This window comes from Macaca mulatta, chromosome 14, assembly GCF_049350105.2.
Source record: "Macaca mulatta isolate MMU2019108-1 chromosome 14, T2T-MMU8v2.0, whole genome shotgun sequence".
Lineage (NCBI taxonomy): Eukaryota > Metazoa > Chordata > Mammalia > Primates > Cercopithecidae > Macaca > Macaca mulatta.
The window spans coordinates 5,908,224-5,925,901 of NC_133419.1; the positions used below are offsets into that span (position 1 = coordinate 5,908,224).

The window sequence follows — 17,678 nt, forward strand, 5'->3', positions numbered from 1 at the left end:
AATCTAAGCATCCACAGCTATCGTCAGTTCTGGAAAACTCATGGATATCCTCACTCCAAAGATGCCTCTCCCCCATTTTCTCTCCTCTCTCCTTCCGTAATGCTCATCAGACAGACACATTAGCCCCTCTAACTCTTGATGGTTTCTCTTAACTTCTCTTGTATATTTGCGGTCTGTCTTTCTGTGCTGCATCTAGACTAATCTCTTTATCTTTTATTCTTTCTTAATCTCAGTTTATTATTTTTATCCAAATCACACACACACACACACATAGTTTAGAGAGCCAGATAATTGTACCAGGCTTGTGACAAAAAATAGTAGTACCCTGACTATTGTTCCTTATCTTCTGCCCTCCAGGAACTTTCAACTCTTTTAACTGAATCTTTTAATATTTGCTTCCATAGGTATAAATAACAGGTCTGAATTACTCCTCGGCTTTTCAGTTTGGTGTGATCTATTGTTTTTGTACCGTGGGAAATGTGGATTTAGCTTTATTTCCTCTCCCACTCACATACCAACCCCTCCCAACACACACATTTCCCACACCCAGACGTGAGATAGCCTTGGTTAGATTAGCATTGAGTCTTTACATTTTATGACAATGAAAACTCTGGTCCCTGCTGAGCCTGTATGAATTATCATTTCCTGAACTTCTTTACCTTTCCCTTCCTGTTCATACCCAGTACTTAGTCTTCTATGCACACAACACTAACGTAACCCTCACCTCTCCTCTGGTTGTGTAACGGTCTTCTCAACATGCCCAGACATGGGGGCACTGTCTGTCCTGTCGTGAAGGCTTTTCCCGAGCTGCCTGGCTGGGGCTCGTTTCCAGGCCGGTGTGCAGCTCCTGTCTTGGACTCCACTCTGCCATCATGCTGAGGGGTTCACCAGCTTCTTTCTCATGTTTGGGCTCCTGACTCCTGGAGCCCGCATCTTCCTCGTGAGATTCACAGCCTCATTTTGGCACAGTGCCTTCTCTAGTAGCTTCCATGAGGAAGAGTATATGGGATGTAATTTTTTCAGACCTTGTGTGTTGAAAAATATCTTAGTCTATCCTCATGGTTAGATGATAATTCAGATTGGGAGTAGAACTTGAGGTTGGAAATCGTTTTTCTTTGGATGTTTGAAGGCCTTGCTGCATTTCTTCTAGCTTCCAATGTTGCTGGTGGAATTTTGACATCATGTTTTTCTTGATCCTCTGTATGAAAACTGTTTTATTCTTTCTAGAAACATAGAGGATCATCTCTTATTCCCGGTGCTGCAGAATGTGCTCATGCTGTCTTGGTTCCAGTCTCTTTTCTAGCTACTGTGCAGAGCCCAAGGTGGGTCCTTTCCCTTCAGAAACTCATGGCCTTGAGTTCTGGGAAATGTTCTGGAATTATTGTATCCCCTTCATTCTTAATATTCAGTATTTCTGGAACTCTTACTGCATAAATGTTGGATTTTCTAGTCTGGCCCACTGTTGCTTTCTCCTCTGATTAGTTCTAGTTTTCATACTTTCTAGGTCTTTCATCACTGTGATTACTTTTTTGCTTCCTAAAACATCTTTTTTCGTATCCTGAGATTTTTTATAAGAATCGTTTTCCTGTTTCATAGATCAATAATTTTTCTTAGTCTCTCTAAGGCCGTTGATACCACCTTTCTCCTAGTTTTCTTTTCCATGCATGGTCCGTTTCTCTGGGCCTCTGTCTTTCATACCCTGGAAGATTTCCTAATGTGTCTGCGGATCCCTGGGCATCACTTGGTTCACACTTAAGAATGAGGTGTGGGCCGGGCGTGGTGGCTCATGCCTGTAATCCCAGCACTTTGGGAGGCTGAGGTGGGTGGATCACGAGGTCAGGAGTTCAAGACCTGCCTGGCCAACATGGTGAAACCCCATCTCTACTAAACAGATACAAAAATTTAGCTGGGTGTGGTGGTGCATGCCTGTAATCCCAGCTACTCGGGAGGCTGAGGCAGGAGAATCGCTTGAATCTGGGAGGTGGAGTTTGCAGTGAGCCGAGATCGTACCATTGCACTCCAGCCTAGGCAACAAGAGTGAAACTCTGTCTCAAAAAAAAAAAAAGAATGAGGTGTGGGCTGCCTGGGGGCTGTAGCTGAGGGGTGGGCTGCCTGGGGGCTGTAGCTGAGGGATGGGCTGCCTGGGGGCTGTAGGTGAGGGGTGGGCTCCCTGGGGGCTGTAGGTGAGGGGTGGGCTCCCTGGGGGCTGTAGGTGAGGGGTGGGCTCCCTGGGGGCTGTAGGTGAGGGGTGGGCTCCCTGGGGGCTGTAGGTGAGGGGTGGGCTCCCTGGAGGCTGTAGGTGAGGGGTGGGCTGACTGGGGCTGCAGGTGCACTGCTGAGGGCTTGCTCACTGTAGCTCCACCACAGGGTGGTCACTCAGCTATTTTATTGGGAAAACTCAATGTCAGATTCTAGATATTTTCTCCTGGGTTGGTCAGGGTCCTCAGAAGAGGCTTTTCTAGTCTCCTGCTAGAATGCTAGAAGCTGAGTAGAAGAAACCTAGGGGTCTCAACATTCACTTTTCTTGGATTTGTTCATTATCATATCCCACACCCAGTGGTTTTGCTCCAAGAGAGTCACTTGTAGTCTCTGCCACTGTGGCAGGGGGTCCCAGCTGCTTAGGAAGGAGGAGGAGTCTGGGGACTCGTGCCTTCCTGCAGAGAATCCCCCTGGTTCTCTACTTATCTCACCTGGCTTTTCTCTCCCATGGAAGAACCTGGTGCTGCCCATTCCAGAGCCTTCCACAGCTCCTTCCCAGCTCTTTCCTGCTGACTTCGGGTTCAGCATTCTTGAGTCTGCCACACCAGTTCTCTTACCCCTCTGCTGTCTGGTGTCCAAACTTCTGTCACTGTCCCCTTTCCCTTCTCTCCATCTGCATGGCTTGCAGGCTCGGGAGAGACCTTTATAGTTCCCCTTTCCCCCCGCGGGGGATGTGTCTCTCCTCTCCTCTGTTGTGGAGTGGAGTTGTGTCTAATAATTCACTCCTTGGGGAGCTCGCCTTTCAGGGATCCACACTTGATGAGGGGTCTCTGGTCTCATGCTCACCTTTGACAGCCCAGACTTTGTCTCCTGTCTCCTGCACGAGCAGCACATTGGAAACCAAGCTCCGGGTCCTTCGGGACTGGCAGATGCCCCAGGGCAGCACTCAGCTGCTGCAGAACTCCCTCTCTGGGTTCACAATTTCTTGTCTTTTTGGCCTCTGATGATCTTCTTTACTCTCCTGTTGACTTGACATTAAAATATTATTTTAAAATATGAAAATAATAATTATGAAAAGAATTGTGTTTGGGAATTCTGCCCCAGAGAGGTTTCTGCAGACCTCTGGTCCCCCGCACAGCCCTCACCATGTTCCTGCAGCACTGTGGGAAGCTTGACACGCCCAGGGTTTCCCTCAGCCGCGCTTTGGGACTGGGAGGCTGAGCACCACGATTCCCACTCTACAGCTTGCAAAGCTGACTGGCGCATGGGGAGAGGGAGGCAGAGCCTGTGTGGAAAACGAGTTGGAAGCTCTTTTCGATGAACCATGCTCACAGAAGACAGCGACAGGGGTCTTCTCTGGTCAGAGGGGGAAGCCATGGGGTGGCTGACAAACGCCCCACAGGCTCTCTGGGGCACGGGTCATAGGCAGCACAGTAGGAGTCCTTGCCTTGATGCTACATTTTCACATGAATTAAGGAAAGCGTCGTCCCTGCCCAACCCAGGAAGGGTAAAGCGCATGCCTGTGAACACCTCTGCTTACAGCGCAGGAGCAGGCGTCTTAGAAGACCGTGGGAGGGGGACCGGCTGCCAGCACCGCCGGCTCTCCCAGGAAGCCCTCAGAGCCAGTCCACAGCACTGCCACCCACCTGTGTGGCCCCAGGAGTCACAGGGCACGGTGGTGTGCGCTCCAAGGGCTTCACTAGACTCAGGATTCCCCAACAACCCTCGCATTACAGCCAAGAGGTGTGACTGCAGCCGCCTCATCCGTTCATTTCCTCTGCCATTCACTTCCCCCTCACAGAATGAAAGTGAGATAAGGCCTAGGCCAGGTTCCACCTCTGGGTCCCATTAGTTTTCACTCAAAGTCAAGGTCTCGTGAAGAAGTGAACACACCTTCAGTCATGTTGGATGGATTGGGGTGGTTGGTGGGAAGACAGCTCTTTGTTACTTGATGTTTCTGCCCACCAAACTTACCGTGCTCCTGGGAAAATGGCAGAGGACAATTAGGGGCCAGGGAGGATTGATGGATGGCAATGGATTTGCCAGGAAATTGTTTTGCTTTGCAAAATCCTATATTATGAAACGAATGGTTTTAACTAGTTTTACGCCCTTCTGTGTTAGTCACTGGTGAGCATCATCCTAGTTGATCTAGTTCTCATATAAAAAGGAGTCTGAGCCATCTGTAAAAGCATTCAGTGTTCTGACTGCAGCACATTGCCTGCTCTTTCCTTATACGTGTGTGCTCTTCTTTTCACTACTGACTGTGCTGTCTGTGCCTGCCACTCACTCTGTCCTTTCCTTCACAGGTACTGCGACTGCTTCGCCAGTGGAGACTTTTGCAACAACTGCAATTGTAATAATTGTTGCAATAACTTGCATCATGAAATTGAACGGTTTAAAGCCATTAAGGTAATAAATGTCCATTAAATGCATGGATTTTAAAAGCATTTCAAACTGTTTGAGATGTTCATAAAATGATCTCCAGAGATTCCTCATTGGAAAAAATCCACAGTTTTGAAGAATTTACATTGAACACGACTTGATTCCTGCTGGTGGGAGTATTGAACCATGACAAGCAGCTGTTATAAAAGTGGTAGGCAGAGAAAGGCCTTTTGCCCTTTATTATGTGGGAAGTCTTCAGAGATGCAGCAGCCTAGGAAGGTCCTGATTCAAGAACATGCGAATGTCCACTTTGTCTTGGAGTTTAGACATTTGGGGTCATTTCACATAGCAGATAAGCATGAGCTGGAGCAGTGTAGTCGCAAACGTGTAGACAGTCCACTGCGTGAGAAGGCTGGGTGAAAGTGCTCAGGCAGCCTACATTTTCAATTGTAAAATTTAACAATTTAAATTTTACCCCTCAGCTTCCAGAAGAAAAGAATCTAGGTTTTCACAGGGATGCAAAAGGTTACTTCGATGGCCCTGATGACCACTCTGCTGAAGGCTAAACACAGGAGCTTGCAGCTTTTATCCCTTTCTGTAGGCACAAAAGATAATCAGGGAGAAGGGAGGGACAGTTAGGCTCAGGGTTGTCAACCCACTCCAGGGAGACACTTCCAGTGCCCACTCATTCACGAAGGGAAATTGAGAGCCATCGACTGTAGACCTGAGACTGTCCTGTGCAAATAGGACACAATTATAAGGGTGTGGCTGCTCTCTGCATTGTTTTCTAAAATAATTTAATTCTCCTCTTGAATTATGGATAAAGGACTTGAAATATCTTACCAATTTTGATATAGCCAGATCCATAGGACAGAAGAAAATTGTCATGCATGTAAACTTGAGTACATTTTGTTTAGGGATAAAGAGTACTATCTACAATTAAAACTATAAAACCAAAAAGGGTTGGTATTCTCATACATTGCTGATAGGAATATAAAGGGGCACAACCACTTCGGGAAATTGTTTGACAATAGCTACAAAAACTAAACCTGTGTGTATGCTATGATCCAGCCATTTCCTTCCTAAAAATATAGCCAATAGAAACGAGCACCAGTGTCCACCAGGAGACTTATACAGGAATGTTCATGCAGCTTCATTCAGAGTAACCAGACACTGGAAACAGCCCAAACATCCATCTGTGGTAGAATGGATGAATCCACACATTGATGGAAAGCAGGAGCTACAGCTAAGCGCAGCAGTGCGGACGGACCTCCCAGTTGTTATCTGAGGGAGGCAGCTGACGCAGGAGTACAAGCTGTGGGATTCCTGCGGCACCAGCATAGGCAAACCTAAAGCCCTCTACGTCTGAATAGCGTTCCCCGCGGGGGTGCACCACTGGGGAGGAGTCACAAGGCAGCCTGTGGGGCCGCCTGTCCTCTAACTTGACCTTGGTAGCAGGTACACAGGTGTGCGCAGGTACACAGGTATGCGCACGTGCACAAGATCATCATGCCACAGCTGCAGATATGTGCCTCCACTGCCTGTCACACTTCAGTGATCCGTGAAAATGCCTAAAGCCACGCACCGCAGGCTGGGGCTGTCTAGCAGCACATTGTGCAGCGATGGCCTTGTGCTGGGGGCTGTGCTACTGGATAGCACCGATTCCAAATGTCAACCCCAGGAGGGGGAAGGGAGGCCACGGACTTCCACTGTGACCTCTCTATTGTTTGAATTTTTACAAAGAGCATTGAATCATTTTGTATGTAAAGATATGTATGTATTTGTGTGTATAGATAGATTAAAAAGGGACAACAAATAGACCTGGATAACAACTTGTGTGTATTGCTTGAGAAAGGCATGGCCCAACGGTTGAGACCTGCTCTGAAGTCAGCACGGGGACTTTGAATCGAGATCTTGCCACTTACCTGCAGTTTTTTACCTCTCGGTGCCTGGGTTTCTCCATGTATAGAACAATCATACAGTAGATGATTTTACTTCCCGAGGTTGCTGAGGATTACATGAGAGGGCATGTATATACAAATCCCATGGAAAGACGCCCGGCACACGGTGTGTTGAGGCAGTGTGAGCTGCTAGTATGGTCCATGGTCTCAACCATTTTAGGAAAAAGGGCCCCAGAAATGCTGGATGGAAACGTGTCCACACGGAAATAATTATTTTCTTTGCATCTTTACCATCTATTATTTTTTTTTACAGTAAATATGTAAGACTTGGAAACTCAGGAAACAAAGCATGAAGAAACCTTAGCTACAATATACCTTTTTGTGTATGGAAACAAATTGAAATCAAACAAGAAGGGGCTGCACCTTCTGAACCATGTAAAGAGAGTCACTGCTTACTGTGGCAGCTTTTACAACAACCAGATTCAAATGAGATGCCCTTCATTGAGCTGAGTTTTGAATGATAATATCCATTCTGATGGAGCTTCCCATTCTACCCTAGGCATGTCTTGGTAGAAATCCAGAAGCTTTCCAGCCAAAAATTGGGAAAGGCCAATTGGGCGATGTCAAGCCCCGGCACAACAAAGGGTGCAACTGCAGGAGGTCGGGCTGCCTGAAGAATTACTGCGAGTGCTATGAGGTTAGTGCCCAGCTCCCTAACTCACTAACAAAAAACACAGGTAAATATTTTGAGTGACTTTTGTGGTTAAAAAACTTCGCTGTAATTTAAAAAGATAAATATAATTATTTTTTTCTTCCAGGGTTTCTAGAAGGGCACTTACATTAATCTGAATTAATTTCCCAAATACCAGCTGAGCTTTGTGAACCAGGCCAATCCACCAAGGGCTGTTTTGGAGCATGTTGCTTCCCCTGAGCCCAGCCCTGAGTACCCAGTGAGGGTGCCCTCTGCGTGGCTTTGTCCTTCTGCGGCCACTGATCCACGCTGGTCCTCCAGCAGGGTGGAGGCTCCCAGAGGGCAGCCGTGCCTCTTCCTCCCTGAACAAAGCCCAAGTGCTCTAGGTGGGGCCGTGGGGGACAGTTTGGTCTCAAAGACTCAGTCTGTTCCTGGTCCCTGTGGCGCTTGTCCCCAGACATCCATTCACCTGGTGCTTTGACCAAGGGTAGCTCCTCCCTGGCTCACAGGCCCATCAGAGACCAGAATGGACAGTCAGCCGAAGCCAATGGAGGGAGGCTAACAAAGCAAGCTGCAGATCACAGCCTGGACGGAAGCTTTTTCTTTTCCCAAAGATATAATGACAGCAGAGGGACCCACTTTCCCCTTCAGTGCTGTCGCTGTTTCACCTCTCTTTGCTCTTTCTCTTTTCCTTTTCCTTTGTGTTGAGGGAAAGGAAGAAAGAGAAAGTAAGGGAACCCTTAGGCCCTATCAGGGGAGCAGCTGAGCAAACCTTCCTTACAAACCTCTGTTTTGGTTTGCTTGAGGTCTTTTGGGGGTTCCTGTGAATTATACTTTTCAAAGGCTGTCTGTCACAGAGGGTCAGGCTTGAGAATAGTCCTCCTGATTCTGGAGACATGCACTGAAAGACCTGGAAAGGTGGACCCCACAGTCCCCAGCAAAGAGGTGGAAAACACAGTCAAAACATGACAGAGATGCACAGTTGAAACGGAGTGACATCACGCCCGAGGAACCAATTCCAACCACACTCACAGTAGCTCCTGTGTCCTGCAAAACGCCCTCACTGGCTGCCACGATACTACGGCTCAGCCCATTTCCCCAAGGCCAAGCCTATGCTGGGCACAGCCCACAGAATGTGCAGCCTCATAGGAAAATAGCACTGTCCTTTAGTCTCTGGCATTCGTGTAGACTAGAAACTCTGAAAAGCCTCCTGCTTCAAAACACCCAGAGGTGCAGATGAAACAGAACACATCCCCCTGAAGATGCATCTCTCAGCTGGAAAGAACAAAGGGAAATCCCCAGGGGCCTGAAGGAAAGAGAAAGCCAAAAACCATAGTGATTGGCAGTGCCAGCTCTTGGTCAGCCCCTGGGGCCCACATGAACAAGGATTTGGCATGAGGGGGCAAGAAGGGGCTTGCTGGGTACAGATGGGACACGCCGGTCCCCTGAGCATCACATTGCCAGGAAAAGCTTGAAACAAAATGCAACCGCAAGGCAGCAGGAGAGGTCTCCCCTGAGAGCTCCCAGCCACAGACCTGCTCTTGGGCAGGTTTCGAATTCTACTCTCTTGTACATTCTCTGCACCCATAGAAACAGCATAATAGCCTCCCATGCTGAAAGAGAACCATAAGCTAGAGTTTTATAGTCAGCTAAGGCAGGCTTTCTTCAAAACAAGTCAAACGAAGCAGCGTATTGGCTCCCTGGTGGAGAAGGGAGAGCAATGCCCTCTCTGTGCTTGGGACTCAAACCCACACACTCGGCCTCCGCTCCGTCAGCAGCAAGACTACTGCATCTCCTCAACAGCAGCGTGTGATGAAAACTGCAGATCACACACACACACACATTCTCAAACGCACACACTCAGTCACACACATTCATATTCACTCACACATATACACATACATACCCAAACCCCACATACACTCATATGCACACACACGCATACTCGACACACACCTCACACACTCATACACACACTCAACACACACTCTCACCCACACATTCACACTCAACACACTCACACATTCACAGTCAACACACACACACTCCACACACTCATACACGTTCAACACGCTCTCACCCACACATTCACACTCTCTCTGTCTCTCTCTCTCTCTCTCTCTCTCTCTCTCTCTCGGGCAAATATACGCAAAGAATTATTTAAGGTCCAAATAGAATTTGTCAGTTTTTGATGACTTGTGGGACAACCTAATTTTATTGAAGCATTTTGTATTACCAGGCCAAAATTATGTGTTCTTCTATTTGCAAATGCATTGGTTGCAAAAATTATGAAGAAAGCCCAGAACGAAAGACACTAATGAGCATGCCAAACTATGTGCAGGCTGGAGGTTTGGAAGGCAGTCGCCATCTGCCACCAACGAAATTTTCAGGACTTCCAAAATTCAGTCAGGATAGGTAGGTACTTTGAACTAACCTCTGCTAATAGAGGGAACAGAGGTTAATTTAAGAGGAGAATTAAGGACAATTTATACACTGGAAAGAATGTGTGAGCCTGCAGGGGCGGGCGTGTGTTCAGGGGGCAGAGGGAAGCCGTTCCTCCCTCCATGGGCTAATCCTGGGTGGCGACTGTGTTTCCTTAGAGGCCCTGCTGCGGAAACCTGTTTTGTCCTCTTTGTCTTCTCGGCTCGGCCTTTTCATCCTCACTCTCTGAGTTACTCCTGTTTTGTACCGGATGAAAGAGCCCTGCTGCCAGGATCACCAGCAGGGCCAGCAGAGTTCTGACACTGCCTTTGCGTTAATACAGAGCCACACCGACCCGGGGCAGCAAAGACAGCGCGTACCTCCCTGTCCTTTATTGTGGGAAGTGGCAGCAAAGAGCTGTGCTTGGTCCAAGTTGTTTTCCTTACTAAGCGACTGTGGATCTGGATTAGTTGGATAATTTTGCATTTATCAGTTTTAACGCCGCATTGTAATCCTAGTAGTTCTCAAAGGTTGAGTCATAATTTTACTATCTGTTAGATTCCATTCATTTGTTTAAAAAAAACTTCTTTTTAAACTTCAGTGTAATGGTCAATCAAGATAAAGTACCAGATGTCATTAATTAATATTTTGCAAAGCCAAATTCATGCTTATTTGGTTAGAGAGTATCAGAAATACTCATGACTGTGACCTGCAGGGGTGTGTTTTTTTGTTTGTTTGTTTGCTTTTTGTTTTTTTTTTTTTTTTGAGACCAGCGTTTTCACTCAGTTGCCAGGCTGGAGTGCAGTGGTGCGATCACAGCTCATACAGCCTCAGCCTCCCCAGGTTCAGGTGATCCTCCCATCTCAGCCTCCTGAGTAGCTGGGACTACAGGCACAAGCCACCACATCTGGCTGATTTTTCTATTTTTTGTAGAGATGGGAGCTCACCATATTGGTCTCAAACTCCTGAATGGTGATTCACCCACCTCTGCCTCCCAAAGTGCTGAGATTACAGGCGTAAGCCACCGCACCCAGCCGACCTGCAGAGGTCTTTATCAGTAAAAATTGACCAAAAGTTGGCTGCATTGTCTGAAGTGATGTGTGCAAATGTCATCGCCTGTAGCAGGGTGTGTGTTCCGTGGAGTCCGGCAGGGGCCTGTGCACTAGAGCCTGGTCTTGCAGTGTTAACGGCCCTTCTTTTCCCAAGGGCAACCCTGTCTTCTTCTTCAACCAAAGTCATTGTGTATTGTCTTTATAGACAGACTTTAATCCAAAATTTTGCTCTATTTTTATAATCCAAGCTTTTTAATCTTTTATAAAGTTTTCCTGAAAAATTGTCAACTTAGCACCACCTGGGTCGCTGTCTAGCTGAGCCACAGTTGCCCGCTGAGCTCAGCCAGGAGAATAGCTGGTCCTGTGTAATACGGTGCAACTTGTCCTTCAGAACCTCTTTCACAGCTCCAAGCGGCATTGAGGGAGAAGGCCATCCTGACAGCAGGACCCCAAGGCTTGACAGGCGAGTCCTCAGAACAGTTGGCCTTCTCTGGCTGCACATGGTCCTGTGGGGAGGAAAGGTGGACACCCAGCATGGACAGGACTCAGAGCAAAGCTGCCTGGCTTGTCCCCATGTCCTGCCTCAGCTAAGAGTCCTGCTTCCACAATTTCCCACCTGGCCCACGTACTTGACTCTGTAGCCCGGGATCCTCTGGGTTTGTCGGTGGATCTAATTTTGAGGAAATTTCAAACCCGCCATGAGAGGGATGTCAAAAACTGACAGATTTACTTGTCCTCTGTGTTGTTATTCTAAAAGCAGTTAATCCTTTCTTTCTTTTTTTTCTTTCTTTTTTTTTTTTTTTTTTTTTTAAGAGACAAGATGTCGGCCGAGCGTGGTGGCTCACGCCTATAATCCCAGCACTTTGGGAGGCTGAGGAGGGCAGATCAAGAGGTCAGGAGATTGAGACCATCCTGGCCAACATGGCAAAACCCCATCTCTCCTAAAAATACAAAAATTAGCCAGGCATCATGGCACATGCCTATAATCCCAGCTTCTTGGGAGATTGAGGCAGGAGAATCACTTGAACCAGGCAGTCGGAGGTTGCAGTGAGCTGAGATTGTGCCATTGCACTCTAGCCTGGTGACAGAACAAGACTCAGTATTAAAAAAAAAACAAAAAAAACAAAAACAAAAACAAACAAAAAAGTGTCTCACTTTGTTGCCCAGGCTGGTTTCAAACTCCTGGCTTCAGACCATCCTCCTGCCTTGGCCTCCCAAGGTGCTAGGATTACAGGCCACTGTGCCTGGCCTAATAGTTTCCAGTATGAGGAAGACAACATTAGATTTTAGTGGATGATGTTCTTTAAAATAGTGTGGACAAGCAATATTCTGCTGAATATAAATAGTACTATAGGTAGAAACCATGCGCTGTTGAGTGGCCTTTAACTGCTCTGTTTCTGACAGGCGGCCTTCCTCATGCATCTCCTGGGAGGTGGTGGAGGCCACATGCGCCTGCCTGCTGGCTCAGGGAGAAGAAGCCGAGAAAGAACACTGCTCCAAGTGCCTGGCAGAGCAGATGATCCTGGAGGAATTTGGAAGGTGCTTATCACAGATTCTCCACACTGAGTTTAAATCCAAGGGGTTGAAAATGGAGTAGAGTACAGTAGAGTATAAAGTGTGAATGCGTGTTGATTTTGTCTTAGTCTAGAAATCTCTAGTTTAGAAAGGTTGTTTAGGGGAACGTGAAGTCGGCTCTGCAGCAACCACCAGGCTCCCCTGCGTCCCTGGGCCTGGGGAGTTTACTCAGAGCTCTCTGAAGACATGCCAACCCGTGCCCCCTTTTCTGAGGAGGTGCGTGGCCTGAGCACTGTTTGTCTGGCCCAGAGGAGAGAGCTTGGGTTCCCATAGTCCTGGGAGAGTGTCTGCAGGGCAGTGGCGGGCAGAGCAGGGTAGGGGAGGGAAGAGCAGGCCCTGTGGAGAGCAGAGCAGGGCAGGGGAGGGCAGAGTAGGCCCTGAGGAGAGCTCACTCCGGTCGACTCTTCCTCTTGGAGAATGTTGCTCTGGAGGCTGCTCTGCATAAAAACCCTAATGGTTTCTTGTTTGTTTTTCAAATTATTTAGAAATAAGTTCTCCAGATAGGCTGTTATGATACCACTTAAAATCTCTGGAGAACTACTGAACACCCAAAGATTTTCTGTAGTGTAGACATTTCCCCAGAGGCACGCAAACTGTAGTCTTTCCTAAGGCCCCCAAGAGACACAGGCAATGGGGCCTCACAGGCCGGGCTCGCACCAGCATGTCTTGAGTTAGCGGACTTAAAATTATCTAGTTTCTTCTGTGTTTCTAATTGAATTGTGGAAAAGCTCTATTATCCAATTAACTTCTCCATAATTATTGTTGTAATATTATTATTATTTGTAAAATATGGTTCACATAACTAGCTTGCGGAAACCAGCAGGTAAAATGAATTCTTAAGTTGACGCTTTCGGTTCTGTTGTAAAGCAAAGATGAATAAAAATTTCCAATGTCTTCAATTGTTGTCATTAACTTAGTAACTGAAAATGTGTTCATCTGATGAGTACCCACCCTGAAATATATTGAGAGAATATTCTTTCATGTTTGTGCATTCATTAATAGTGTTGGCCACTTAGAGGGTGTTTAGGAAACTCAAGTGCAAATGCAGTGGAGACAGAAGTGTGGCTGCCGGGCCCAGGCACTGGGCACATAAGTGAGCAAGCAACCAGGGAGGAAGCGGTCTTTTGTGGAGCTGTGTCTGGAACAGTCTAGTTGCAAATGCAGCCACCGGAAGCCACAGAGGAGAAAAGGAAGACTGAATTCTTCCCCTCTGCAATTCCCTTTGGACCCTTGGGATACAGAGTCTGTGGCAGAAAACCAGAGGTAAAGACATGCATTGTGACACAGGGAACCCTCAGCCAGCCATACTCCCCACTTGCTGTGTGTGCTTTCGGTCCCGTCAGCATTGTGGCGAGCAGGGAGGTGCCCTGCTGGAGGAGCCACCTGGCCCCCTTCACCTCTGGGAGCTGGAAGGTGACCTGGAAATGGGGACTTTGGGAGCTGCCTCTGTGGGGGCTGCGTCCATCCTGCTGTCCCTCTCGGCAGCACAGCCAGCAGCAAGATCTGCCAGCCACATGAGTAATGTTAAAGTTTCTAGTAGCTACATGTTAAAATTTGAAAAGGAACAGATAAAATTGGTTTTAATAATCTTTTATTTATCCCATCGTTTCAATGTGTAATCATAATGAAAATGAGATTTCACATTCCTTTGTGTGTACCCAATATTTGAAATGCAGGGTGTCTTGTATTCACAGCAGGTCTCAGTTGGCACCAGCCACACCTTCAGAGTTCAGGCACCTCAGCACAGCCCTGAGGCACCGAGTGGAGAGAGGAAAAGGGAACAGTGTCCTCCAGCATTCTCCTGAGGCAAAGGGCTGCCTAGGGAGATCCTGAACCAGGTGTGGCCCACCCGCAGAGCCTGGAGGAAGTGTGAGCAGGGAACTCAGTGGGGGGCTGGGGATACAGTCCCCCCACATTACACGGGAGCTCACCCTGAATCCCGGGCTCCTATGGAGAAGGAGCCTGCGCTGGCCAAGGATGCACTGACTGTGGCCAGGTGCACTTGAACTAACGCCTGGAGGTGAGGGAAGAGCCAACCTGAGCAGGCATGAGCCCTGCAGGATCTTCCAGCAGAGAAGAACTTGCTGAGTAGGTGCCACTTGCAGGGGATCCCGTCTGAGAAGTGAAAGCCGAGATACAGACGTGAATAAAGCCACTATGCTGACCAGAGACTGTACAGAAAATGACTATAAAGCTGGAAAATCACATCTTTTATGTGTCTGGCGGAGAGCCAGTGCTATTTTAAAGCAATATACAAATTAACGTATCATGTTCTTATTTGAGAGTGTAGCTGTGCAAATTTAACCATATCTTTTTTTTTTTTTAAGATGGAGTCTCACTCTGTTGCCCAGGCTGAAGTGTGATGGCGTAATCTCAGCTCACTGCAACCTCCGCCTCCTGGGTTCAAGTGATTCTCCTGCCTCAGCCTCCTGAGTAGCTGGGATTACAGGCATGCACCACCACGCCCGGCTAATTTTGTATTTTTAGTAGAGATGGGGTTTCACCATGTTGGTCAGGCTGGTCTGGCTCTCCTGACCTCAGGTGATCCGCCCACCTCGGCCTCCCAAAGTGCGGGGATTACAGGCGTGAGCCACGGTACCCAGCCTTAATCGTATCTTTCTACTCCGTACCTATTAAATAACTCGGACCACCTTTGTGATTAAGGTTAAATTATCTGTTGGTTTTGGTTTTTTGTTTTGTTTATCCGAAAGAAAAAAAAAAAAAAAAAAAAACCTTGTTTTTTCATAGACACGGAGAAGCAATCGTTGTTTGGAATGACACGCACTGAAATCGCTCTTTCCTCTCAGTGAACACGGGCTGCGCATTGCACAGAAAGTCGGCAGCCGGGGAGCATCCTTAGGAGAGAAGATGCTGTTGGCGGCGGAAGGTCCGCAGAGGGCTTGGTGTATTTTCCATCCGGCTTGGATGCTCTTATCCCCTTACAAACCTCTCACCAGGACCTGAAGTTCTGCCAGCACGGGTCCCTTTTCAGCGGGGGCGCGGCTTAAAACCATAAGAAGTTACCGTGCGGAGTCAGTTAATACGCTGTCTTAGGGAATTCAAAGGTTGAACCCTCATCCGGGATAAGACGATGAGAGCAGCCAGAGGATCCAGAGAGCAGGAGCGGGCAGAAGACAAGCAGGGAGGAGGCCTCCCGTTCTGCAGGCGGCGCGCTCTTTAGGAAGGCACCTGGGCACAGCTGGGGCCCCGTGAAGCCGCGCGGAGCTTTGTGCGCTCTCTCTCCAGCAGTCCTTCGATAGCCTCAGAGCAGGGAGGAAGCCCCGAGCGGCATCTTCCACCAGCCCTGCCTCCATCCTGCGACCGACCCCGGCCGCCAGCAGAGGCTGGAGAGCAGCAGGGAGCACTGCCCGGCCCCAGCCACTGATGAAACTAGAATTGAAGACTGTGATTGCATGGATGTTCTCTTCATATATTTAAAAATGATTAAAAATGCTGTGGTGCGATCATAGCTCACTGCAGCCTCAAACTCCTGGCCTCAAGCTATCCTCCCAGGTAGCTGGAACTACAGGCTCACACCACCATACTCAGCTAAGTTTTTGTATTTTTATTTTTTGTAGAGACAGGGTCTTGCTATATTGCCCAGGCCTTAAACTCCTAACCTCAAATGATCTTCCCTCCCTGGCCTCCTGAAGCACTGAGATTACAGGTGTGAGCCACCGCGCTGGGTCTCTATTTTTTTTACCAGAGTATTTTTTTAGAGTAGTTTTGGGTTCACAGCAAAACTGAGCAGAAAGTGCAGAGATTTCCCATATAATCCATGCCCCCCAAAACGGCAGCCTCCCCACTACCAACATTCCTCACCAGAGCCGTGCCTTTGTTACAACTGATGAACCCACAGTGATACACCATCATCCAAAGTGATACACCATACACCCAAAGCCCACGCTGAGGTTAGGATTCCCGCTTGGTGTTCCACATGCTATGGGTTCTGACAAATGTACAATGGCACATATCCAGGGTTACAGCCCACAGAACAGTCTCACTGCCCTAAGCCACCCCTGTGCTCGGCCTGTTCATCCTTCCCTCCCCACAACTCCTGGCGGTCACTGATATTTTTACTCTCTCCACAGTTTTACCTTTCTCAGAATGTCACTTAAGTGGGATCATACAGTAGGTAGCCTCTTCAGACTGGCTTCTTGCACTTGGGAGTATGCATTTATGTCCTCCATATCTTTTCATGGCTTGATAGCTCATCAAGCTTAGCACTGAATAATATTCCGTTGCCTGGATGTACCACTGTTCATCCCTTCACCTCCTGAAGAACAGCTGAGTTGCTTCCAAGTTTGGGCAACTTGGAATAAAGCTGCCGTAAATATCTGCGTGCAGGTTTCTGTGCGGACACAAGTTTTTAATCCCTTTGGGTCAATGTCAATGCGCACGACTTCTGGATCATGTAGTAAGGATATATTTAGTTTTGCATGAAACCACCAAGCTGTCTTCCAAAGTAGCCGTATCATTGAGTATTCCTACCAGCAGTGAACGAGGGTTCCTGTGGCTCCATCTCCTCACCAGCACTTAGCGTTGTCAGTGTTTGGGATTTTAGCCGTTCTAATAGGTGTGTACTGGTATTCTAATTTGTTCACTGCTATTTTAATTTGCAGTTCCCCAATGACATATGACGTTGAGCATATCTCCATATGCCTGCTTTCCATCTGCACATCTTCTTTGGTGAGATGTCAGTTGAGGTCTTTTGTTCATTGTTTAATTGGGTTGTTTCCTTTCTTATTGTTGGGTTTTACGAATTCTTTGTGTATTTTCGATAACAGTCTTTTATTAGATACGTCCTTTGCAAATATTTTCTCCCAGTCTGTGGCGTGTCTCCTCACTTTCCTGACAGTGTATTTTGCAGAGCGAAAGTTTTTAATAAAGTCCAGCTCATCAATTTTTTTTTTTCGTGGATCATGCCTTTGGCATAGTGTCTAAAAAAATCATTGCCATATGCAGACCATCCATATTTTCTCCTATGTTATCATCTAGGGATTTTATTTTATTTTATTTTATTTTATTTTTGAGATGGAGTCTCTCTCTGTCCCCCAGGATAGAGTGCAGTGGGGCAATCTCGGCTCACTGCAACCTCCGCCTCCCGGGTTCGAGTGACCCTCCTACCTCAGCCTCCTGAGTGGCTGGGATTACAGGCGCCTGCTACCATGCCTGGCTAAGTTTTGTGTTTTTAGTAGAGATGGGGTTTCACCATGTTGGCCAGGCTGGTCTCGAACTCATGACCTCAAGCAATCGTCCCACCTTGGCCTCGCAATGTGCTAGGATTACACGTGTGAGTCACTGCACCTGGCCAATCTTTCAGGAATTTTATAGTTTACAGTTTACATTTAGGTCTATGATCTATTTTGAGTTAATTTTGGTGAAAGGGATAAGAGGCTTTATCTAGAGTCATTTGTTTGCATGTGAGTGTCCAGTTGTTCTGGCACCATCTGTCAA

The 17,678-nt window shown here is 47.5% G+C and overlaps 1 protein-coding gene across 2 annotated transcripts in view; it reads left to right on the forward strand.

The window, feature by feature from the left end:
• The window catches only part of TESMIN (testis expressed metallothionein like protein), a 48,704-nt gene extending 35,584 nt beyond the window's left edge, over positions 1 to 13,120 (forward strand). Inside the window, exons 7-10 of one of the 2 annotated variants that reach the window (XM_028833111.2) lie at positions 4,506 to 4,608; positions 7,042 to 7,179; positions 9,413 to 9,588; positions 12,051 to 13,120. In XM_028833111.2, coding sequence (XP_028688944.1) covers positions 4,506 to 4,608; positions 7,042 to 7,179; positions 9,413 to 9,588; positions 12,051 to 12,243 — 610 coding nt within the window. In that variant the 3' untranslated portion in view covers positions 12,244 to 13,120. The remainder of the gene's footprint in view (positions 1 to 4,505; positions 4,609 to 7,041; positions 7,180 to 9,412; positions 9,589 to 12,050) is intronic. The other variant, XM_077961853.1, reaches the window with a different exon arrangement.
• Positions 13,121 to 17,678: the final 4,558 nt, after the last annotated feature.